The 24,652-nt window shown below is 35.5% G+C and overlaps 3 protein-coding genes across 4 annotated transcripts; 1 reads left to right on the top strand and 2 right to left on the bottom strand.

The window, feature by feature from the left end:
* Positions 1–518: 518 nt before the first annotated feature.
* On the top strand, positions 519–3,230 carry LOC107635763 (S-adenosyl-L-methionine-dependent methyltransferases superfamily protein). 2 transcript variants are annotated; one of them, XM_016339332.3, is made up of 6 exons: positions 519–1,256; positions 1,344–1,554; positions 1,652–1,961; positions 2,260–2,583; positions 2,675–2,752; positions 2,837–3,230. In XM_016339332.3, exons 1-6 carry the CDS (start codon positions 684–686, stop codon positions 3,027–3,029), a joined length of 1,689 nt encoding a protein of 562 aa, XP_016194818.1. In that variant the 5' UTR covers positions 519–683; the 3' UTR covers positions 3,030–3,230. The 2 variants fall into 2 exon arrangements, with proteins under 2 accessions (XP_016194818.1, XP_020977954.1); XM_021122295.2 differs by having other exon boundaries at positions 552–1,256; positions 2,675–2,736.
* Positions 3,231–3,539: 309 nt separating this feature from the next.
* On the bottom strand, positions 3,540–10,825 carry MTR4 (RNA helicase, ATP-dependent, SK12/DOB1 protein). Its single transcript, XM_016339333.3, has 13 exons — positions 10,346–10,825; positions 9,824–10,243; positions 9,405–9,743; positions 9,189–9,293; positions 8,527–8,637; positions 7,646–7,896; positions 7,361–7,484; positions 6,501–6,783; positions 6,258–6,412; positions 5,452–5,601; positions 5,146–5,378; positions 4,726–4,990; positions 3,540–4,077 (listed from the first exon to the last, which is right to left on the bottom strand). The coding sequence occupies exons 1-13, from the start codon at positions 10,613–10,615 to the stop codon at positions 3,799–3,801; spliced, it is 2,985 nt and encodes a 994-aa protein (XP_016194819.1). The 5' UTR covers positions 10,616–10,825; the 3' UTR covers positions 3,540–3,798.
* A 5,009-nt stretch (positions 10,826–15,834) lies between these two features.
* On the bottom strand, positions 15,835–21,656 carry LOC107635765 (casein kinase 1-like protein HD16). The gene is made up of 16 exons (XM_088483290.1): positions 20,773–21,656; positions 20,486–20,614; positions 20,309–20,382; positions 20,103–20,172; positions 19,959–20,014; positions 19,784–19,855; positions 19,573–19,667; positions 19,427–19,493; positions 19,131–19,260; positions 18,817–19,035; positions 18,565–18,695; positions 17,682–17,856; positions 17,498–17,588; positions 17,081–17,238; positions 16,352–16,540; positions 15,835–16,173 (listed from the first exon to the last, which is right to left on the bottom strand). The coding sequence occupies exons 1-16, from the start codon at positions 21,139–21,141 to the stop codon at positions 16,114–16,116; spliced, it is 2,085 nt and encodes a 694-aa protein (XP_088339416.1). The 5' UTR covers positions 21,142–21,656; the 3' UTR covers positions 15,835–16,113.
* Positions 21,657–24,652: the final 2,996 nt, after the last annotated feature.

Genomic DNA, 24,652 nt, shown 5'->3' on the forward strand with positions numbered 1-24,652 from the left:
TACCTTAAAGATGTATGCGATACTAATTTTATCGTGTACAGTTTTGTGATTTTGAATAAAGTATGCAAATGTGTAGGTATATCTCTTTATTATTATTATTATTATTATTATTTTGGTTCCGGTGAAAAAAATTAAAGAATTTAAGAAAAATCTAAAATTAAAAGCATGAGTAAATTTACTTATCCAATTTATTCTGTATTAGGTTTGATTAGGACATACCTATTTAATAAATAAGTCAGACTTAGGCTTTTGTAGAAGTCTATTTATTTAGAGAGGACAGACTTAATTAGAATAAATCTTTTGATAGTAGAATAAATCTTCTCAAAATTAAAATTAAATAACTTGCTTTTTTTAATGTATTTATGTTTGTATTTCTAAATTATAGTATATATGGTTGAATATGTTGGTGGACAATCATATAACATGGATTTAAGACACCAAAAAAAAATATATATAACATGTCCAGTAGTAGCGTAGATGACACATGATATGATAATGATAGACATAATAACAAGGACAGAGAAGGCAACACGAGAGTCGTTCCATCTCGTTATCTCCTTTATCTTTTTGATTACTACTTAACCTTGCCATATGGCAGCCCTGATGCAGTGAACGCGAGATCCTAATTAAATGCGTTTTGTATTGAAGGAGAGATAGAAGAATGTTAGACGCTCGCTCGTAGCATGAAGATGGCATGGGTTACCCTTCCCCAATCCCAAAATCTGAATCTCAGGACCATATTGTTGTGCCTCTTCCCATGCTCTCTATTCTTGTACCTCATATATTCCTATGCCACCTCCTCCTCGGTCTTCACCTTCACTCCTCAACCATTATTGGATTTGGATTACAGTCGTCACACCACCTTTGAGTTCTGCGCAAGCAACTACACCAACTACTGTCCATGCCACGACCCTCGCAGGCAGAAGAGGTTTCCCAAGGTCAGAATGTTCCGGAAAGAGCGTCACTGCCCACAAAGCCCTCCAGAGAGGCTGAGGTGCTTGATACCCAGGCCCGTGGGTTACAAGACCCCCTTCCCTTGGCCCCAAAGCAAGGACTCCGCATGGTTCACCAACGTCCCCTTCCCTAAGCTCGTCAACTATAAGAAGTCTCAGAATTGGGTCAGGTTGGAAGGTGACCGTTTTCTCTTTCCGGGAGGTGGCACTTCCTTCCCCGACGGTGTCAACGGTTACGTTCATGCTCTCAGCCGCCTCCTTCCTCTCCCCCATATCAGAACAGCTCTTGATGTTGGTTGCGGGGTACGCTTACTCTTCCCTTTCTATCTCTTGTATTCTTTGACATCAAGCTAAGTTGGGATGCAAAATATCTCTTTTAACTAATTGAAGGTTGCAAGCTTTGGAGCAGCTCTAATGGACTATGGTATCTTGACAATGTCAATTGCACCGAGCGATGAGCATGAAGGTCAGGTACAGTTTGCTCTGGAAAGGGGACTCCCAGCAATGCTTGGAGTGTTAAGCATTCATAGGCTCCCATTCCCTTCAAGGTCATTTGACATGGCCCACTGCTCCAGATGCCTTGTCCCATGGACTGATAATGGTATTTTATTTTCTGCTCAATTCTTCCTACTTTCTTGTTTATGCAGAGCACAAACTCTTTGAAGAAACACATTTGAACATATGATTCATGATAACAGATGGGCTTTACTTAAGAGAGATGGACCGGATTTTGCGGCCGGGTGGATACTGGGTGCTGTCGGGGCCACCCATAAATTGGAGGGTGAACTACAATGCATGGGGAAGAGAGGCTAAGGAGTTGGAAAAGGAGCAGAGCATGTTGGAAGAGCTTGCAATGGAACTGTGTTGGGAAAAAGTTGCTGAGAGCGATCAGTTTGCTGTATGGCAAAAATCCCTAAATCATATGGGCTGCATACACAAGTTGAAGACATGGGGGAGACACCCCAAGTTCTGCAACTCATCATCAGACCCTGACCCTGATGCTGGATGGTAATTAATCATTCATTAATCATGTTAAGCTTTAATTGATTTCTGTATGTTAAGCAAGAAAATCATAGGTTGTTAGAAACAAGAGACTAAACTGAAGAAATGATATATGTATTATTGAGTGTATTCAAGTTGTCTGAAATAATATAATATAGAAAAAAATTTATAGGTATTAAGAAAATCACAATAATAAAAACATAATATTCTATAATAAATATTCAGATATATTAAATAATTCTAATCAATACTAATGGATGCTAATATATTCTATCAGAGGTATTCAAATTTCAAATTTCAACAGGTATACAGAAATGAGTGCATGTATTTTTGCTATTCCAGAGGAGAAGGATACGCATCGACCGAGGGTTAACTTTGATGAAGATAATAGGAGATGGAGAAGGAGAGTATCCCGTTACGGGGAGATGTTAAAGTCCCTGTGCTGTGGTAGATATCGGAACGTTATGGATATGAATGCTGAGTTTGGTGGATTTGCAGCAACAATGGCGGAAATGAAATATCCAGTTTGGGTTATGAATGTTGTTCCCGTTGATGCAAAAGGCAACATCAACAATAATAGTCTTCCCATTATCTTTGAACGTGGCCTTATTGGGACTTACATGGATTGGTATGTATGTATGTATTAGGCTATTAGCTAACACTTGAGTGTAGTTTTTTACTCTACTCTGCTTTCTCTGTTGTTATCTTTATTCTTTCAGGTGTGAGGCCTTCTCAACATACCCGCGAACATATGACTTGATACACGCATGTGGTATATTCAGTATGTATAAGGACAAGTAAGCGTAATAATAACATCACTAATATTCAGTATATATCATATATGGTGAGTGTTGATATTATTATATATTTGTGTGTTGCAGGTGTGATATTAGTGATATTCTAATCGAGATGCATCGGATTGTTCGTCCCAAAGGAGCGCTTATTATTAGAGATGATAGGGACGTCATTATGAGAGTGAAAGAAACAACAGATGAAATGAGATGGAATGGAACATTAGTGTCGTCGGGTGATAGTGATGAGAAGGATATGATTCTGCTTGTAGACAATGCATAATGCCATTAGCATTATCTGGGTTTTTGTAACCTTGTCTCTCTCTTTCTTAGCAGCCAGTAGCTATGGCTTACACTTGAAGTTACTGCTTGTACATGACTCATGAGGGAGCTAGCATGCCATAGGATGCCGTACTACAAGCAATGAAGAAAAAGTGGTCAAAATGATTCATGTATAATACACAATTATTCTTATGAGTTCATATTACACCAAACGATTTTTACATTTAAGAAAATTACGATTTACATTAAACTAGTACGGAAAGATTAACAAGGAGGTTCTTTATTTCCAATTTATCCTCAAAATAATACAAGGGGAAAAAAGGGAAGTTTTATCTAAAGGCGTCAACTCTCGAATTGATACTTTCGTGTTCAAATGACAAAAACCCCATTTTTTTAATAAACAAAATACTGTCCACATTAACTCGTAACTGTCCCCCATCATGATATGATTCGAGTGCCAGTTGACTTTGGAAGCTATAATAAAGAAAAAATGAAATAAACAATAAAAGTATTTTGTAAATGAATATTTTAATAGTAAATAAAATACAGTATTTGTTTTCTACAAGTTACAATGGTTTGTAGGTATCAGTGCGTGAAAGGTCAAAACTGAAGGGGGAGAAGCAAGGTTGAATGCCACGGGTCAGGGGATATTGTACTGTCCTCCACACGGTGCTTCACATTCCCTTCTACTCCAATGATTACCTATGCGTTCTCATGATCTAAACCTAAATCTAGGTAGATAACACAGTTTCTAGAAGGGATGTTGGAAATTACAGATACAGGGATGCTGCAAACACAATATCCCTCTTGATTTTGGAAACAGCTTCTTCAAACTTTGCCTCTAGTTGAGTTTCCCCAATGGACTTGGCGGCTTCTATTAGTTGCTGAAGAACTTCCTCAAGCCGTCTAATTGCCCTAATCAAGCTACCCTCAAAAACCTGTGTAATTTCCATGATCTCAAAGAACTTTGAACCTTTTGCCCAAGCATACACAGCCTCCATAATATCCGGCCTAAATGACTTCACAAAACTCTCAACATCAATTTGCACCTGTTTATTTTTTTTTTTTCAATTAAAAACAAAATGTGGGTAAGAGATCCAAAGTAAGGGAACTCGTTAAAGCATTTTACAACAGAGAATAGAAAATTTTAAGAGGCACAAGCTAAGCATGGCAAAATCAATCCTCTTGGTGAAATGCAAACATAAAATCTGAGATATGAGAAACATCTAAGGACCTAACTGAACTACATGAATGAAAGGACGTGTAACCTGAAAATGATGCAATAAAAAGGACAAAGCAATTTTCGCAAATTTTAAATTACTGACAATTTCAGTGCAGCTTGACACAAATGGTGAGGTTTCCTTTTCGTGAGCCAGAGGTCAGAGGTTACATATTTAAATCCTGGGAACTAACTTTATTTATAGAGGGCTGCACTGATCCTCTTTTTTCTATTTCAATTATCAGATTTTAGTTTGGTTTGCTAGACCCTAAGCTCACAAAGCATACTATTTGTAGAATTGATGTCAGGGTTGGAAGACACCCTAAATAGAGAAGAAAGAAAAACAGAGACAAATGGGATCCAAAGGATTTTCAGTTAACACACTAACTGGAATGTATTTTTCCATATCAATCTGGAATCACAATCTTCATATACAATTAGGTGTGATTCATTTAAACAATTTGCATATAGCAATTACCTTGCACTCGAGCTGAAGTTGGGCAACTCTCCGAGCAGTGTCTTGCAATTGTACAAAAAGCAGATCAAGTTCTTCCCGGGGTTTGGCAGCATCTTGAATTTTTTCTTGCCAGACAAAACATGACAGGAGAGAAATCATCTCCTCCACCTTTATGTCCTTTAAGACACCATTGAACATGAGCTCTGTTAAGGTTAATTCATCTGCACTACTAATTTCACAGGCAACCTTTCCTTTCAATTCGACCACATTATCACCTGTAGCATATCTGCAATAGAGATCTCATGTAAATATCATTTTCACAAACAATAGTCAATCACATTACGCAACTGATATCGTTTGATACAAATAAGTCTTATAGGAACCAAACCACAAAAGAAAAAGTCAACAACAAATTGAAAGCAACTTAGGTAGTTACATTACCCTAGCCTGCGAAGGACCCTCTTCCTTGCCTTAAGTTCATCCTTGAAGGCCAAAGCACTAGAAGATCTTAATGTTTTTTTAATGGACTTTATCTTTGCAGTCAATTCTTGCTTCCTGTGCAACATTTTTAACTTCTGCTTTATAAGTGGTGACTTTGCAATTTCATGCTTTTCAAATAGTCTCTCCAAAGCCTCTATCCTACGGGATAACTTTTTGTACGAGCTACTCTGGATCTGAGATATAAAAAATAATGAATTTCAATTGGGCAAAGAAAAAGAATGAAAAATGAATAGAATCACATCACACCTTCAAGTCTTCTTCCGGATCTAGAAGAGGCAAACCTTTCTCACCAAATCTGGAAAGAGTTTCCAACACTTTCTTTAGTGTGTTTTCTCGAGCTTCCAATGGCAAAAGATCCTTTGGTATATATAGACGAAGACTGGTTATCGTATTAATCTGTAAACAATACAGCAAGGAATTTACATCAGAAAATTTAGAAAACCACAAACATACAGTGATGTCAAAAACTAGAAATCAGCATTTTAACAATGGAAAATGGATTGGACATTGGGCAAGATATAGTTCCAACTATTGAATTTATATATCTGATGAGCTATTAAAAGCAACAGCTATAAAATTCAAAATATAAAATGAAAACATGATTTTGTTGTCATGAGTGTTTAGGAGTTAGTCATACTCTATTATCCATCTGAATTACTTAAAAGAAGGAAGTATTACTGTATTAGATATCTTCTAGATTTTCAATATATTAAATGCTTACAACTTTGTGGATACTTCCTTTTTTTGTGGGTGCATTAACATGTGAAAATAACCCATGAAAATTCAGAGGTTTTGACTCTTGCATAGAAGCAGAAATCACATGACAATCCTCATTTTTTATGTGCTTTGATTGTAAGGTTGGAAAGGAATAATAGCTTTTTAATGATTCCTTTGCAACCATTGACTTTATTTAGGATAGTATTACGTTTTTGGCATCCCTTTGTCTTCTAATCATTGTTTGTTCGACGGCGGTGATTTAGATGATAAAGCAATCAGATAAATCACAAATTACACAGATCCTGCAAATAAATTACATAGTTTGAAGGTCTTACCTGAGAGATAGGAACTGAAACCACCAGAGGTTGTCCAAGTTCTTTAAGAGGAACAATCCTAACAGACTTTTTGCCAATCTTATCTTTTGTAACCACACATCTTGTAAGGACATCAACCATGTAAGACGCATCTTCTGCCTTTATGGTTGCATCATCTAAAAGATAGCATTGACTATTTTAGAATAAATAAGCTAAAGTTTTGATATAAAATATAAATCACCAGGAGCCATTATGAATTCTCACCTTCAGCATTACTTTTAACTCTTTCAAAATTAATCACCAATCCCCAAGTCAACTTGTCCTCCGAAAAAATTGGGTGATGATCTTCATCACATGAAGTACAATGAAGTGAAACAAGCCTCCCAGGCTGTAAAAATGGTAAGCAGTGCCTTGGAGATATTACAATGTCATGAACCTCCTTATTCAAGCTTCTGTGCTGATCCAGCAGATCGTAATAATCCTTTAAACTATTTTCCTCCTCAATAACAATTGATTCCCTCTCTTCCTCAAGAATCTTTATTTGTTTCTAGATATGCAAAAATCATTAAGAAAAATTATTCATTCACAATATAAACTCCAAATCAACAATACAAGGTGAGGAATCTTTTTTCTCTCCTCTCTATAGAACAACTCTGAAAGAAGCTATGGTTCCTTGAAAGGTATTCTTTCGCTGATATTTTGTGTTGTGTGTTATCCATTTTAGTTGAATGAATGGAATATTTCCTTTTCAGTTAAGCCTATCTCACTGGACACAATTGACTGATATATTCCTTTAAAGTAAAAACAATTTTATCCTTACCTGCTTGTTGTTGCATGCACTCATACAAAATGGGTATACCTCAGTGTTAATCAAACAATTTTAACTTTACATACACAAGAAATATTTTTTAACCCACAATCATATTTTCAGAATTCTAAAAATGCACAATTATTCACTTTCATATGCAAATGTTCACTCATTAAAGGAGTAAATTCACTATAAGGAATTGAGCATGCATAAGAAGTGATCTTGGAATTAAAATTTTATGGAAAAGTGATCAGGATACATTACTGTCATTACATATAAATACTGGTATTGCAAGCATTCATAAATTTAAACAAACCTCAAGACCAGGAATGGCACGATCAGCTTGGAACTGATAAAAGGAATTTCGGAGCAAATTTTCTGGATCACCATCTTCACAGCGCATTTGATTCAAAATCATGTTATAGCTCAAATGAAAGGCACTGAAATGCAAGGGATGATAAAAGTAATAAAGAGACAACAATTCTTTAAACAAGCTACAATGCGAGAATTACAAAACAAGTTTGTTGGAAAAGATCATCAATTTTTATTTGTTTCAGGGTTTTAACTAATTTTTCACTAATAGTCCAATCGACAACTCTACCTGTTCAAACTATCAGCTGCCCCTTTAACCATCATTTTAGCAGTTGAAGGTTCCATTTTCTCATCAACCATGAGGATACATATTCCACGTTCATCAATACCTCGTCGACCAGCTCGGCCACTCATCTGAATATATTCTCCACTAGACAACCACCTAAACTTATCCCCGTCAAATTTTCGGACATTGGTAAAAACAACAGTTTTTGCAGGCATGTTCAAACCAATGCTGAAGGTCTCTGTTGCAAACAAACACTAAAGAAGAATATTTCAATGATTAGAAAAATTTAATAATTTCCTCAAACAAGGAATTCACTGATAAATATTCAAGTGATGTGCATAATGAATCTTCCCCTTAAACAATAAGCAGAAAATAAATTATTGTGAAAATAGGAAATATATATATATAAGCAATATAAATTTGCAATGGCTTCTGCTAACCATGTGAGACTACTGCAGATGTAACCTGTTGTAAACTATATTTTGGGATAGCATGATTCAAAAAGTTTAGGTAAAGTACATGTTGAGATTGTAAGTTTTAGGCAGGAGAGAAGGAAAAGAGAACAAAGACTAGAAAACAATGTGGATATATCATTCTGATAGAATGTGTGTTTACAACAGAGGAATACGATCTCTATTCAGAATGACAGCGAAACCCTAATTCTAGTTAGATATCTCAGCTAATTGTAGGATATATAATTTGATATACTAAGATATGATTTATTATAGGATATTCTCCTTATTTCTAACACTAAATTTCAGCAAGAATGAAATCATGTTGGGGAAAATAATTAAGCAAATTACGGAAGTAAAGTATACAATTGTGTTGCAGGTAGACAGCTTGGGGATGAACAAAGCATCGTATATCATAGTTTATCTACCAACCTTTATTAGTCCTTCTTGAAATAAAATCTCAATCACTTCCTTTAGAATTGGAAGTAAGCCAGAATGATGCACTCCTATTCCACGTTTCAGCAACGGTAGCATGTTTGAAACCTGATCAAATCCATAAGAACAGAGGTGAAAAACTTAAATACCTTCAAAATGATGAGCCCCACAAAGTTCAATCAAAATAAAATTATCAAATATTTAGATAGCTAGTCTGAAAGCAATCGTGCCCCAGAGGACAAGCATAAGCATTGAACAAGTTGTGGGAAGATTTTATGGTAGAAAATCACTCTCCTCAACTATAAAATCTATTTAAAATAAAATCCCAATGAATAAGTGATTCTCTTCAGCATCCACATTTAAACGGGAAATTTTCACTTAAGTGGCAATAGGGAATGAATGAGTTACAAACACATTTTGCTTTCACTTGAGTTACTCACTTCTCGGCTGGTCTACTCTTCTCAATTATCCTCTTCTAAAACACATTTCCATTTTCTAACTCACATCCCCAACTGTTGAAGATTACTAGCTTCTAAGATGCTGCCTCAACAAAGTATGCTGAACAATTCGGTAAGTATTAAAACTTAGAAATGGGCATGAGGGGATGGTGATGTTCTAGTTGCCAGAAAAAAACACTGACGAAGAAGTATGTAACTTGCCTGCGGTAATTTCTTATCATCGTCTGAAAGCATATCCATGGCACTCCAAAATATTTTTTCTATGCTATCCTTCTCCTCAACTCCATTAAGATCCATTTTTGCCATCTACAAGAAGCAATGAAGATATCATCAGCTGGAACACTGCATCCCAAATGAATGGAATGGAATAAACATAAAGCTAGAGACTCTTAACAATGACCAAAATTTGTAGTTCACCTGCATCGCAAGAAACTCACACTCCCTCTTGCTAAAGCTAAACAGTATCACAGGATCGTATTGACGCTGAATGATCATTTTCACCATCTTGAATATGTCACTTTCTTCACCGAGTCTTCCCAGCACCAAACCCTTTTGCCACTTGCCGTTTTCTTTTCTCTTATCACCCTCATTAGGAGGAACAAGAGCATTCAGTGATTTCTGGAAGCTGTCTTCGCGGAATTTCCCCTTTTCGTCTACAACCAAATATAGGCCATCACCTCCCGCGGGAAAAATATAATGCTGGAGTGGAGTTGGTCGGTAATCAGTATAAACAATATGACAAGGCTGTTGATGCACCTGCAAGTAACACAAAGCATGGGATCACCATCTATACACTCTTACACACATCACAAGTCACAGAAAACGAAAAAGATCACCTTTGCCACCCAATCAGCAAATTCCTTTGCATTGGGCACGGTGGCAGATAGGAATACAAAACGAGCGTTCTTGGGGGACATAACAATGCTCTCTTCCCAAACGACACCCCTTTCACGATCGCGCATGTAGTGGACCTCATCGAATATGATCCAGGCAACTTCCCTGGTGACCTCAGAGCCCTTGTACTGCATGCTGCGCCATATTTCGGTGGTCATGACCAAGCAGGAAGCATTGGGATCGATGGTGACATCACCGGTCATAAGGCCGACATCGGAGAACTCTTCTTTGAAGTCCCTGTACTTCTGATTGCTAAGGGCCTTGATAGGGGAAGTGTAGATAACGCGCTGTCCATTGCGCAGAGACATGGCAATGGCGTATGAGGCCACCACTGTTTTCCCGGCAGATGTATGAGCAGATACCTGGTAACAAAGCAAGCAAACAGCAGATTCTATTCTATCATTTGAATAATTTGTGTAATAATAAGAAGAAGAAGAAGAGGGAAGAAGAATAGGTAGAGGCACCATGACGGATTCATTGTTTTCGAGGCAAGCAATGGATTGGGACTGGAAGGGGTCGAGAGGGAACGGGAACTTCTTAGCTGGCTCCGACGACTTTGGGTTGCTGCTGCCACTGGGATTGGGAACATAACCTTCCGGATAGGACACGTGGTGGACGCAGCCGCATCCCTCTTCGACGACGGAATCGTCGTTTGAGGTTTGCTGCTTCTGCCTCTGAGAAGGAGGAATTTCCAGCTCTTCTTGTTCTGCAGACTTCCTCTTCACAGAACCCATGACGCCTTCAAAGTTCAATTGACAAACAAATAAACCCTAATCTAACGTAACTGCTGCGTGGGGCGGGAGCCTCTCAGATAGCGGGATTCAATTACGCGCCGCCACCCGCCTTCACCCTTCTACCACGATTATGTTAAGAGAGGTCGGGTCCCTTCAAATTTAGTAATTTTACTCCTCGTTCGCTTTCACTCCCACGTGAATACTGAATTAGTGATTAGCAAAATTAATTCTAATCTATACGACTATAGAACTTTTTATTTTTATTATTGAAATTATGGTGGTGTTTTTAAATAAGGTGGAGAGTTAGTGTGTGTTTTTTTGTATGGATGGTCACAAATTTGAGGTACAATTTTGTGGATTTTAATTTTTTTTTTTATATCACACATCTGACTTTTTAAATTTTTAAAAAAAAAATATAAATATAAGGGTGAGATTTGTGATTTATAATTTTTTTTCACAAAACCAACCTACTAATTTGCTTATTCCTTAAAAAAATTTTCAACTTACACAAATCTGAGGCTCAGATTTTTCTATTATCTCAAATTTGACTTTAAGTTTTGTTTCCAAAATTAAAATTGAGCCTCTAATTTGTGAATTTTAATTTTAAAAAAAAATTATCTCTATATTCATAAAAAACACACTATTTTTTCATAATTGAACATAACACATTTTAAACTTTCTTAATTAAAAAAAGTAGCCACGAATATATATATAATAGAAGACAAATTAAACCTCAAAACACCCAATAACACAAAAATATTTTTTAAATTAATATATAGAAATCTCATAAAGGTAAACTAAGTTAAAGAAGAGAAAAATAATTAGGCACACAAAATCAACTACATTTTTCATTTAAAAATTGGGACATCTAAATAACTTTGGTGCTATATATAAAAATGTATCTTTTTTTTCAACCTATATATATTAATGTGCATGTACAAATAAAACAAAAATTTAACACTCAAATCTTCAAAGAATTTTGAATCAGATTTTTTGGTTTCAATAAATTATATTTAGGGTAAAGTACTACGTTTGAGCATATTTCTATTTTGGTCTTTAAGGTTTAACGTCCTATTTAAATCCAAAAAAGTTTTATTTAACTTTAATGTAGTTTTATCGTGAGGTTAAAGTTAAATAATTAACGGAATATCATACATGACAGCAGTATAAGAACAAAGTCGATAATCTAAAGAACAAGTACAAGCTCCAAAAGCACAAAATCAACCATGAATGCATCAATACATTTATTTTTCATTTAAATTATAAGAAGAATGATAAATAAATGTATTGATACATCTACGGTTAATTTTGTGCCAGATTATCGATCTTGTTCTTATATTGCTGTCATATAGGACATTCTGTTAATTATTTAACTTTGATCTCACAATGGGACTACATTGAAACCAAACGAAACTTTTTTTAATTCAAATAGAACACTTTAAACTTTAAGGAACAAAACAAAATACGCAGGAGACCAATTTAATATTTTACCCTTACATTTTTTTTTTTTTGGTGATTGAGGGGGCCTAAGCCCAAAAAAAAGAAAAAGTGGAAAACAAAAGGACAAAATTAAAAGGGGGTGGCAGGGACATTAACATTGGTCATAGCCTTCCCCTGTAAATCATCAAAGTACATCGAAGTGAGTTCTTTAGGCAGAGAGTCTAAGAATCTGAAAGCACATTTCTTCCTTATGGCTTCCTTTGCCAACCAATCAGCCAACCGATTAGCTTTTCTATTGATATGTTTGAAGACTAACTCCCAAGGACTCCTCCTAAGTTTAGCAACCTCTATTACTGCCTCAGTGTAGTGTTCATCATTGTGGATACAATTGTTGATTATGTCCACAATTTCTACTGAATCAACCTCAACCTCTAGTCCCCTCATTCCCAGATCCGTGGCCATGTGTAACCCATGGATTACACTCTAGAGCTCTGTCTCTGCTGGAGAGCAGTCACCTAAACATGCCATGAAGCCTCCAACCCATTCTCTATTGTTGGTCCGTAGTAAGCCTCCACATCCACTTTTCTTACTTTGATGGTGAGTGGATCCATCAGTGTTCAACTTAACCCAACCAGCTGGGGATGGCTGCCAAGTTGATATAGATTTTTTGGATGCTTTGCGCTCTGCGAAGAGGTAAGTCTTTTCAAAGGCTTTCTTGAAATTAGTTATGCTTTCTCTAATGATCTGAATAGCATTAATTGGTCTGTTATAGCTAGGATTGTGCACTTCCATGTTCCTCCACTTCCATAACCACTAGCATCCTACCATAAAAACATCTCTCCATTCAAACTGATTGTTTCTCCCCATTTCTTGTGATAGGTTCAGCTCTATCCACTCTTCTAGAGTTATGGTTAGGAACCTCATAACAGTGCTGAGCTGAATTAACTTACCCCATACTGTAGCAGCTTGTGGACAATCCCTCAAGGCATGGAGGATAGTTTCTTCCAATCGGGGGCACTTGTGGCAAAAGGGCGTTATTCTCATCATTATGGCCTTCCTCTTTGCAGTTAGAAATCTTCCATGGGCCAATTGCCAAGTAAATGTACGGACTCTTTCTGGTCCTTTTCAGCGCCATATTGACTGCAAAACCTTGTTTACTTCTGTGTTATGCCTGGTTAGAATTTTGTATGGTACTATTTTCAAGAAACGGCTCCATGATCTCTGTGTTCCATTCTTCTCTCACATTCACATAATCCTTAACCTTGGCCATTTCTAGCTCCTTTGGATCCTGACTAATAGTTTCATTAATAAGACTTTTTGATTTAGCAATCCAAGAATCCTTCCAGAAGAGAGCCCTCTCCCCATCCACAATAATCCAGCTACAATTGTCTCTCATTAAGGGCTAGATCCTCATCAGGTCCTTCTAGGTTTGAGAGAAATTTCCACTCTTCTCTGTCTTTATCAAGCCCTTTTTGGTGCCTTCATTACTATGTGTAATTACTCTTACCCACAACGCCTTTGACTCTATCATTAGGCGCCAAAGAACCTTCATCATAAAGGCGATATTCATTTCCTACAACTTCTTAAATCCAAGCCCACCTTGCGCCTTTGGTAGACATAGGGTTTTCCACACAACATGATGCATGCGCCTCTGCTATTGGCAACTTCCCCAAATAAATCTCCTCTGCGCTTTCTCTAATTCATTACAGATATCTTTAGGTAAAATTGATTGCTGCATCTCATAATTCGCCAAAGGGTTTAGAACCGCTTTGGCTAGTGTTGTTCTCCCAACTAGGAAGAGGCACTAACTTTTCCACCCTTTTAGCTTTCCTTGAACCCTTAGCAAAACATGTTTGAATTTCTCTTTTCCTTTGCAATGATTAGAGATCATTGCACCAAGGTACTTTCCCAAGCATTGATTTTCTTAGAAATGGCATATGTTTTTTATTTCCCTCCTGACCTCATTCCTCACATTGGCTGAGAAGATCATAGCAGTTTTTTCATTACTAACCTTCAGCCCTGACGCATCACAAAATTTATTAATGATTCTCAAAACAGTAGCAATCTGTTCAGTGTTCGCCTCCACAAAGACAAGGAGGTCATCTGCAAAGAGTGGGTGAGAGATAGCTGATCCTTGTTTCCCCGCTGTTATAGGAATCCACTTTCCTTTAGATACATATTCTTCAATCAACTGTGATAGCTTGTCCATAACGATAACAAACAAATAGGAGGAGATTGGATCTCCCTGTCGGAGACCCCTTGTGAGTACAAATTCTTCAATCTTTTTCCCATTCCAAAGGAGGTTGTAGGACACTGATGTAACACATTCCATCATAATCTCCACCAACTTGTCCGGGAGGTTAAACTCTTGTAGGCATGACTTCAAAAAAGACCACCGAACCTGTCTTAGGCTTTCTCAAAATCAAACTTGATAGCCATGTACCCCTTTTTTCCTTTACACTTTTTCATAATATGGGTTAGCTCCTTCGCAATCAGAATATTGTCTTATATCTTCCTTTCTAGAACAAAACTTGATTGCTGAGGGGCTATTCTATCTGTTAGCGCAGATTTAATTCTTTCCACAATAATCTTAGAGATCCCCTTATAACTTACGTTACATAAGGAGATTGGCCGAAACTGGTATATAAATTCAGGGGTTGGGACCTTCGGGATAAGGGTAATTAAGGTGCTATTGAGGTTCTTGATTAACTCAAGTTCTTTCCAATACATCTCCACCCGGTTGAACACATTCATCTTCACGCAATCCCACTAATCTTTGTAGAAAGCTGCTAGGAATCCATCTGCTCTCGGCGCTTTCAAGGAACCAATATTAAAGTAGGCTCTTTTGATCTCTTCATGGGTGGGCATTGAATCCATGTTCTTCTTTATGTCTTCTTGTAGGGGAGGGTAGGAGTTATGCATAGGGAGTGGTTGTGCAACAGCAACTTCCTCTTTGTACAATCTCTTATAAAACATAACCGCAAAGCTGGCCAAGGTCTCAAGGTCCTCCATCCATTCTCCTTCTCCATTTCTTAGCTTCAAAATTCAGTTCTTTCTTCTTCTTATGATTATTTTTGTATGATTGTTTTTTACCCTTACATTTATTAAAAAGATTAGTTGTTTCCTTGCTTTCAATCAGTCCTTTTTTTAAACGTGTTTTTTTTGGGGGCCTAAGGCTCAAAAGACAGGACACTGAAACAGAAACACAAAAATACAAAGTCGTGTTTGACAGAAGAGATATGAACAGAAACAATATGTCCAGAGACACAGAATTAATGTATTTTATGTTCATCCTGACAGAAAAGACACGGAAACACTAACAAGAGACACAACTTATTTTTCATTTTTTCTTTCATTATTCTTATTAATTTTTCATAATTATATTTTTCAGCTCAAATTTTTTAAATAAAAAAAATTTAAATTTTCATAATTTGTTCTAATTTATCACCAAACAGAATACAATACAAAATTTTATGTCTCTGTCCTTCACTGTCTTGTCCTATCCTGTTCTCAATGCCTTGTCTTGTTCTCAGAAACAAACGCAGCCTAAACGTTCATCACTCTAGCAAACATAACACATCTTCTATCTGCATCCCTCGCCTGAACAAGGAAAGGGGGCGGGGCTGTAAAACAATGGAGGCCTACTGGAAGGCTATGGGCGTGCGTGCTTTGCAAGAGGAGTAAACTCTCTGTTTTGGATTTAAATTCTAGTTATTAACTCATTATGATTGGCTTAAACCCTTCATTCACAAAGAGCGTTATCCGTACAAGCAATTGTATTTTCTTATTAGCCGTCTCTATTATTGGGTCATCAATCTTTCTTGAAAATCATACAAAAATTTTGGTAACACCTACATATACATATTGGAGGAGCATAAAGCTAAGCTGTATAGATTAACATTAAACACATCCCCCACGCAAAGAACTTACAATAGAATGGGAGAGAACAACAACACTATATAACAGCCGAAGATACAGTTTCCTGCTTGCACAACTAAACACAAGCAGAAAATATGATTCTATTCCAAATCAATCAATGCTTTGATCTGTTGAAGATATCAGCATACAGTGCGCCCATAGCACAAACAAGCAAGATAAAGGTTCTTTGACCATTTTTCCTGAACACAAACAGAACCAAAATGAGTCAGTCTCATTATCAATTATGAGTAATACATTGCTTATGCAAACAAACCCGTCAATAGTCTTTTGCATTAGTAAGACCCGATGTCTATGTAAAACTTTTCTGAACTAACAGTGTAACTTAACCTTATGAATTACTCACACGACAAACTATACCTTAACGTGTGTGCTGGGAAATTGAGATGTGCGTAGTGTTTCCTGAGTTTCATCACCTGGCCTGCGCCTTGGAATACTTAATATAAGAGCAGATTGATCCCATGTAGCAGCAGTTGCTGTAATCCTGTAACCATTATCCCATCGTCTGTGGATGCCCTCACTAGGATAGAGAAAATCAAGCTCAACAACCTACATTGATAACATGGATGACAAGAGTTAAGTCTAAACGCACAAAGATAATACAACGTGCAGACAACAGCAGCTCAAAAGCAAGAGTTTTCCGGCAAAATAATTTTTCAATATATTTAGACAGAAAAAGAAGTGCTCATCTACATAAGAGAAAGTGAGCAATAACCATATTAAATCATTTAAACTATAAACACATTTGAACCAAGAATAAGTTATCAGATTTGTAGTTGAAGTCTAACTTGACCAGATAAAAAGAAACCAATGTATGTTTGTTAATAAAGCCAAATCTGGGACTGCATTTTGTAAATAAAGCCAGAACATTACTAATTGTCTGATTCAACTTAACTAACAATACTTGAATCTGGTAAAATTGGGCCAAATTCTTTGGAGGCTTTCAGTATCACTTTGCAACAAAAACCATGAAGTAATAGCACTTAAAAAAAATACCAAAAACATAGTGAACAGAAGCTCTACAACAAATGCTCACATAAAACAGAAGAATCATTAAATCCAAACCATCCAACACTTTTGTCAACAAACCTGATCACTGAATCCAGCATTTCTAGACATAACAACACCCCAGCGACTTCCGGCAGTGGCCATCGAGGTGACATGAAAACCTTCTCTCCACTTCTTGTTTATCCATTTGAAGGGGAAAGAATCACTTACTTTGTATGATTGTTGTGTGTACTGCGTGCCTGTGGACATTAGGCCGTAAGTCATAAAAGATAATTGTATAATTATAATCCTTCTATGATCTATCAATAAAAAAGGTAGAATCCATATATGAACTGAGAGACCAAATTATAGCCAAAAACCTAAATTTAAAATAAGATCTCAGAAATAAAAATCAAGCAATGAAACATTAAATCTTCCATGGTATTTGATAACATGAATAACCTTTGGAGAGAAGTACAAATTCATATTTATCATTTGTTACTTAACAAATAAACAGACCTTTTGACATCACCACAAGAGAGCTTCCATTATTAGCGCCAGCTATTGAAGTAATATAATAGTTCTTTTCCCACTGCTCCATAATCCATTCCTAAATAGAAGCAGAGTCTCATGGATAAACTTCAAAAGTTGAAAATAGAGAATGGAGTTTTAGGCAAATACAACATATAACATACAAATTCACCTTGTGCAAGAAAAATGGTGACAACTTGTAAACTTGAGTTGTAAAACCAGTTCCAGCATCCATAATAAGCGCCCAGAGATTGGAACAAGATGCAACACAACTAATAAGAAGGCCATCTGCAATCCCTCTCTCAACATGCTGTGCTAGTCTTGCATCAGCTACATTATAGTGATACCTAGTACACAACCAATTCAAAGTTCAAAACCTGGTAGTGGTCATGGTCACATCTCTTCTAGGTAATAGCTTAACATTATTGCACAGATGAAGAAAAATAAGGCCTTCATCAACCAAACCACATCAATACACAAAAGGAAAAGGAATATCCAAGCAACGAAAGAATACGTTGAATTTCAGCCAAGAATGCATTGAATTTAATGAACTAAAAAAGAGAACCACTTCCAGTTCAGAAGTGCTCCACAATAAACTACCAAACATATAGGGACACCGTCATTTAGATGTAATTAATACTGAACAATGATATTAAAGAACTGACTTGACATTAAAGGTTCAGGCAATACAATCCAAAAAAAAGACTTCTTTGTTTGGAAAGTCTAATTACACATTAGTGAATTAAGTGCAAGGAATAAATTTAAATTTATTCTACATGGACATTTGATTGCTGATGTTGAAGGTATACATTTTGAATTATTTTCGAATATCTCATTTGATTAACTTAGATATCACATGATGAGTAGTTTGACTAGTTTCCTGAAATAGTGTAGTCAATTTATAGTTTCCTATTATTTATTGGATTTCTCCTATTTGTCTTTTTAATCCCATTGAAGTTAATTAGGTTTATATGCCAACCACAGGACAACTTTGTACGTTGGTAAATAAAAGCCATCATATCAAAAATAAAAGCCAGGTTAAAGGGCAGATCTACCTTTGTTTCATTGGTAGTCTGGCATTGTAAACTGAAATCCATTGTGTAGCAGGAACCCCCAAACGAACCTTCTTTTTGGGTTGTGAATCATCCTCGTCCTCAATATTCAATCTACCCCGCTTTTGCCCAACCTGATTAATTTTGATTGCGGAATAAATGATCATGATGTACACAAAGACCCACCAAAAGAATAAAATATATAGAAGATAGAGCCGAATATAACATCCCCTGAGATTATGCTATCATGAGTACCTTTTGAGCACCTTCAGTGTTAATCGGCCGCAATGCAGGATTTGGACCAAGCATACCATCAAAAAGAGAGATTAGCTTGGAATAGTTTGGTTCTTCATCAAATTTCATGTTCACTACAATCTCAAGAAATTGCCTAAAAGGAGGAGGGCAGAAGCAACAGAGCATCTCTGGAGATGTTCCCATCTTCTTTTTGCAAACAAGGAAGGACTTGTTATCACCCTAACAGAGAAGGCAAAACAAGATTAACATCCTAAGAAAAGAAAGTCAATTGCCACAGCAAAGAGTTGATAAGAATATGTTAAAACAGCATATACCTGATAACCTTGCCATGGTAACCGCCCTTTATGAAGGAAGATGAGTGTATATGCCAGAGATTCAAGATCATCCCTTCTACTAGCAGTTCTTCCCAAGTGAGCATGAACACTTGCATATCGAACAGTCCCTCTAAAGAATTTTTATAGATAATCAAATCATCAAGAAAGTTGATAAACAGATAAGAACTAAAACATTGCATGTGTGTGTATATATTTATTTATGGGTGTATGTGTGTGTGTGGAGAATTTAAAATGAAAAATAAAATTAAGTAGTAAAAGGAGGCAAAAAAGGAAACCTAAACATATCTGGACGTTGATCATATTCAACATGCTGCCCACTGGAGGTGTCTCTCCACTTTGTTGCTGCAACATGTTATATGTAAGAAAATATAAAGGAAAGAGGGTAAATAAGAAATTCCACCCTTGAAATAAAATTGCTAACCTAATCCAAGGTCAACAAGGTACAATTTCTTCTCTTGTGGTGTCCCTGGCTGGCCTAGTAAAAAGTTCTCTGGCTTTACATCTCCATGCACATATCTATGATGAAAAACAACAACAACAACAAAACAAATATAACATATAAAAACTAACTCAATTATAACAAATCACAAAGAGAACCATTGAATGCAAAAAGCATCTGCAAAATATCATACCCTCTTGAATGCATTTTCTCCAGGATTGACAAGGACTCAACAGCTATACATGCAACCATTTCTGCAGGCATCCTACACATACAAGAGACAAGAAGAAAGAAAAAGGGAGGTCAGAGAAATAACAATTACTTATTGCATAAAAGAAGATACAATCATGAAGGTGGATTATACTCACGCCTGGCTTGAAGAGTTCCACACATCCCACAAGCTTGGACCAAGCATGTCCATAACCTGCAATATACATACATATATATAAATTGTCAAATGTTTAAGTTGGCAAAAAGAAAATATGATGATCGTTGTGTAGATTATATCATACCATTACATAATATTCTCCTTGTCTTCCTTTATAGTGTACCTTTGGTATTCCATGACTGCCACCAAGGGTGCTTTCAACAAAACACAAACGACCAAATCTCAGGCAATTTTACTAAAACATAAATCATATAATAATGCAAACCAGCTCACGACATATGTAACATACTAAATAATAATAATAGTATTAACACTAAATAGAGTACCTACTTGTAAACTTGCCACTCATAAGGAGGGCCATAATTACAGCCTTTACTATTCCTATGTTCAAATTTTAGAGCCACCTGAAATGAGAAAGATGTCAAACAAATTGAGCACATACATTTGTTGAAAACTAAAAAAAATCGTTAAGCGAACCCTCGGGTAGGTATATAAAGAGAGGATTACCTCAGTAGCCCCAGGGCCACTAGTACGATCATTACCCCCGGTAACTCGACGGCCAACAAAGACTTGACCAAAGCCACCTTTGCCCAGCTTCCTATCCACCTTGTAGACAGGTGATCCTCCCACTTGAACCTGCCGAATGAAAACATATCAAAACAAAAACAAGCAACAAGTTATCGACCAGTGCAGCATTATTCAATGATGACGTTGAAACAAACACAATAAATAGAAGAGGCATGTTCGTTGATTAAGCAAGTAGTTGGGGGAGGGGGGGAGGGGGAGAGAGATACCCTCTCAGGAAAAGGAGCTGTGTTGCCCTCATCCTCTTGAGCAACGCCCTTGTTGGCACTCAACCCGCCACTCTCGTCACCCATTACGCCGACTTCAATCCGCTCTTCGCTCTTCTTATTCTTCGCGCGCTCTACGTCGCTCTCGGCCTCCTCTTCCGATATCACAATCACTGGCTTCTCCTCCTGCTCCAACTTCTTCGCCGCCAAGCGGGTCCTGGGCCTCTCCTCGGCCACCGTCGCCGCTGCCGCAGCCGCCCTGGCGACCGCAGCTCGAGTCTTCACGTAGTTGGCCGCCGGAGACGGTGGTTCAGCGATTCTACGGCCTACCTGAGCACGACCACGCCGCGGTCCACTACGAAGCTCCGGCATTCTCCAAACCCATGCAATCGGTTTTCACGGCGCCGATAACCTCGATCGTCATATGCGTCACGAGAGATCAGAGACGAGTTTCATAGCTGAGATTGCAAGTTTACGGAAGGGATATTGAAGAAACGATGATTCTGATGGCTCTGTGTATAATAGGAGAATTAGGGTTAGGGTTTGAAGGGTGAGGAAAGTTAAATGATTGATTGCAGTGTTGTGTGCAGAGAGAAGGGAAAGAGGAAATTTTTTATGGAAAATTTTGGAATACAAAAAATGGAATGATATTTTTGTGAAATGAAATGAAATCTTAGAATTATATTTTTTTTCCTGGTGGACCTCACCCACTTTGTTTTTGTTGAAAACAGTCAAAAACTCAAATCTATCCAGACATCCAGATTCCAGTATACTACTGTATTTACTATTTACTAAACTGTAAGTAACGGGATGGCGATGTAAGACTAGCTTTTATTTTTCCCTTATTAAGGGCTATCTCCTCCTTAAATCTTCACAACACAATCATCATTCTTTTCTTATTTCTCTTTTCTTTGGTATAAATAACCATGTTTTACTCTTTTGATTTAACAAATCTTGCCTGTGAATAATTGTAGAGTTAAATTTTATATTTTTACAATACAAATTCTTGATTTCCTCTTTTTAAATAATTATTATTATATATGGATCAAATTTAAACAAATCTATATCGAATTGTTTGATGCTTTTATATTTTTGGAAGATTCTTCATTCAATGATTCAACCATTCTAACATTAGTTCTTTATGTACTAAACATAAATAATTGCTTTCCAACATTAAATAGTGTGGAACACTCCAAACATAGAATGAAAATTATAACTTTGAAAGTTTACTTGTGATCCGATCCGAACAAGTTCACGTTTGATCATATTTAATTTAAATGGCTTTTGGATTAGTTGAATTTCGTGTGTGTTTGTGTGCATTTGTTTTTAAGATTTCAACTCACAGATAACTTCTCAGTTCTCACTGATGAGATTATTAATCTTTATATTGTTTAGGTTTAGTTTGAAATAAATATACTTACGTGAATGATTTTATTAGAAATAAAAATAAAGGTATGCGAGAGATTAAAATGTAATCGAATACATTATAAAACCTTAAAATCAATTGGCTCAAGTAGAAGAATCACCACTAACAACTTGTGCGTACAATGAGAGTTTAATTCTCCAATCAAAATAAGAATAATTTTGATGGATAATGTCATAGGATTAAATAAGATTTTACTATCTAAAATTAGTACCTAATTTTCTTTTCTATAATGAACTAACTCTTTGTTTTGGAAGCAAATAAAAATAGATTTTTTTTAAATTATTTTTTTTAGTTTAATTTTGTATTATTTAATATTTTTTATATTATTTCTTTGTGCTATATAAAAATTATATGTTAAGAGATTACATTTGAAAAAATTATTAAAACTACGTTGTTTTGAAGTGTATGTGTTGAGATTTCATTTCTATTTTAGTTCATCAGTGCTTAACGACAAAAATAACTGGAAGTGATAAAAAAATAAAACAACGAACTATATTATTTTTAGAGGATTAATTAAATTGATTTTATTTTTTAGATACCAATGAACTATTTTTCACAAACTATTTTAAATATTATCTCTGTTTGCCAATTTTAATTCAATAGTTATTTTATTTACCTAATAAGATTATCGCAAATTTAAATCTTGCACATAAATATTTCAATTAAAACTTAAGGGATTTCGCCCGAGGTATATAAATTGGAATTTAGTACATTTTGAATTTTTTAAAAGAAGAGATGAAATAATAGATTTTCATTTTATATCATTAAATCACTATCCTAATTAATTATGTTAGGTATAATATTAAAATTAGTTATTAGTATAAGATATATTAAAAATAAATTAAATAATACATATTTATATATAAATATATAATAACTAATTTTAGTAATTAATTTGAGTGCTTACATGATATTTTTGTTATCTTAAATAAATAAATTTTTGCAGTAAGTTTTTTAGCTTTGTACCACTTATCTTTCCCTTAATTAAATTTTAAGTTATGCCTTTGTTTCACGGGATACATACCTAAAGAGAAATATATAACATCAAAGATAAATTGATAGCATCATTAGAAAAAGAGTAAAGCATTGTTTTTTTCCTCAATATTTGTGGTAAATTTTATTTGCGTTCTTAACGTTTAAATCGTCCTATTTATATTTTTAACGTTTGTAAAAGTAATTTAATGTTATCCCGCCATCAATTACACTTCATGAGCGCTTTTTTTATTTTTAAAAATCTCTTCTTAAAGTTAGAATACAAATGTCTGAGATAGAATCGATCATCTATTCCGAAAAATAGTTCATCAAATGTTGAAACTAATTTATACAACATTTACATAATTAACTTTTCTAGTGACATAATTGAATCTAAACATAAATAGTAGGTATAATATTAAAATCGACCACATTCAAGTGAGACCTAATTGAGAATGAATACATCTAAATGAGAATAATTGAAAAATATAATCTGATTTGTTAGTATAATTGGTAGTAGGATAACATTGAATCACTTTTATAAACGTTAAGGAAACAAATAGAACGTTAGGGACACAAATAAGACTTACCCCAAATATTAGGACAAAAATGATACTTTACCCTTAGAAAAATTAAGCCAATGTTGATGCAGATCGCGACTTAGATTTAACTAAGTGACGAGGCATATGTATGTGGATCATTGTATATAAAGATAAAGATGAAAATATAATTAAAATGATAAACGAGAAGTTACAAGTTGGAGCTCACAAAATTTGAACGAATGAAGAAAAGGGAAAATAGAAGAAGATTATGGTGGAGAGAAAAGGATAGGCGAGAAAGGTGGTATGTGATGGACTAATTCCAAATCCAAATTCATAGAAATTATATAAATAAATGATAAATGATTGTTGGCTATAAATATGAAATACTCTGATCCAATGTATCTGATACATATATTTCTCATCTATCGCTTATTTTTATGCTCAACTTTAACTTTTATCCCTTTGTTTCCATTTTGATTAGTTTCACAAATTGGGCCGTTTCAAACGGGAAGTCAACATGACACGTTATTTTTGCTATTTCATTTCACCCTCACATTAATTTTCTATTTATTCTTATTTGTTCTGAATTTACTATTATAGAGGAAGAGCTTTCATAAACATATGATAAATATAAATTCAGACTTTGCTCCTAATTAAGGCCAACAGGAACAAAGCCATAATAATCCCATGAATTTCTAACTTAATGAGGTCAAAATTTCAAGTGGGTATATATAAACTATCTCTACTTAAAGGTTCTTCATCATTCATTCCAACCATCTATAAACAAAAATACAGAGAATAACGGATATTAAAAGACCTAGTTTATAATACTTGGTTTATTTCTTTTTGCCCTATATCATTTCATTCATTTGCATCATAAGATTCCTCAATTCCCAGTTATTCTTTGGTAAGTTTTCATTATATCTTTCACATTTTGACATCT

The sequence above is a fragment of the Arachis ipaensis genome, chromosome B4 (assembly GCF_059453495.1).
Source record: "Arachis ipaensis isolate K30076 ecotype BB chromosome B4, ASM5945349v1, whole genome shotgun sequence".
Lineage (NCBI taxonomy): Eukaryota > Viridiplantae > Streptophyta > Magnoliopsida > Fabales > Fabaceae > Arachis > Arachis ipaensis.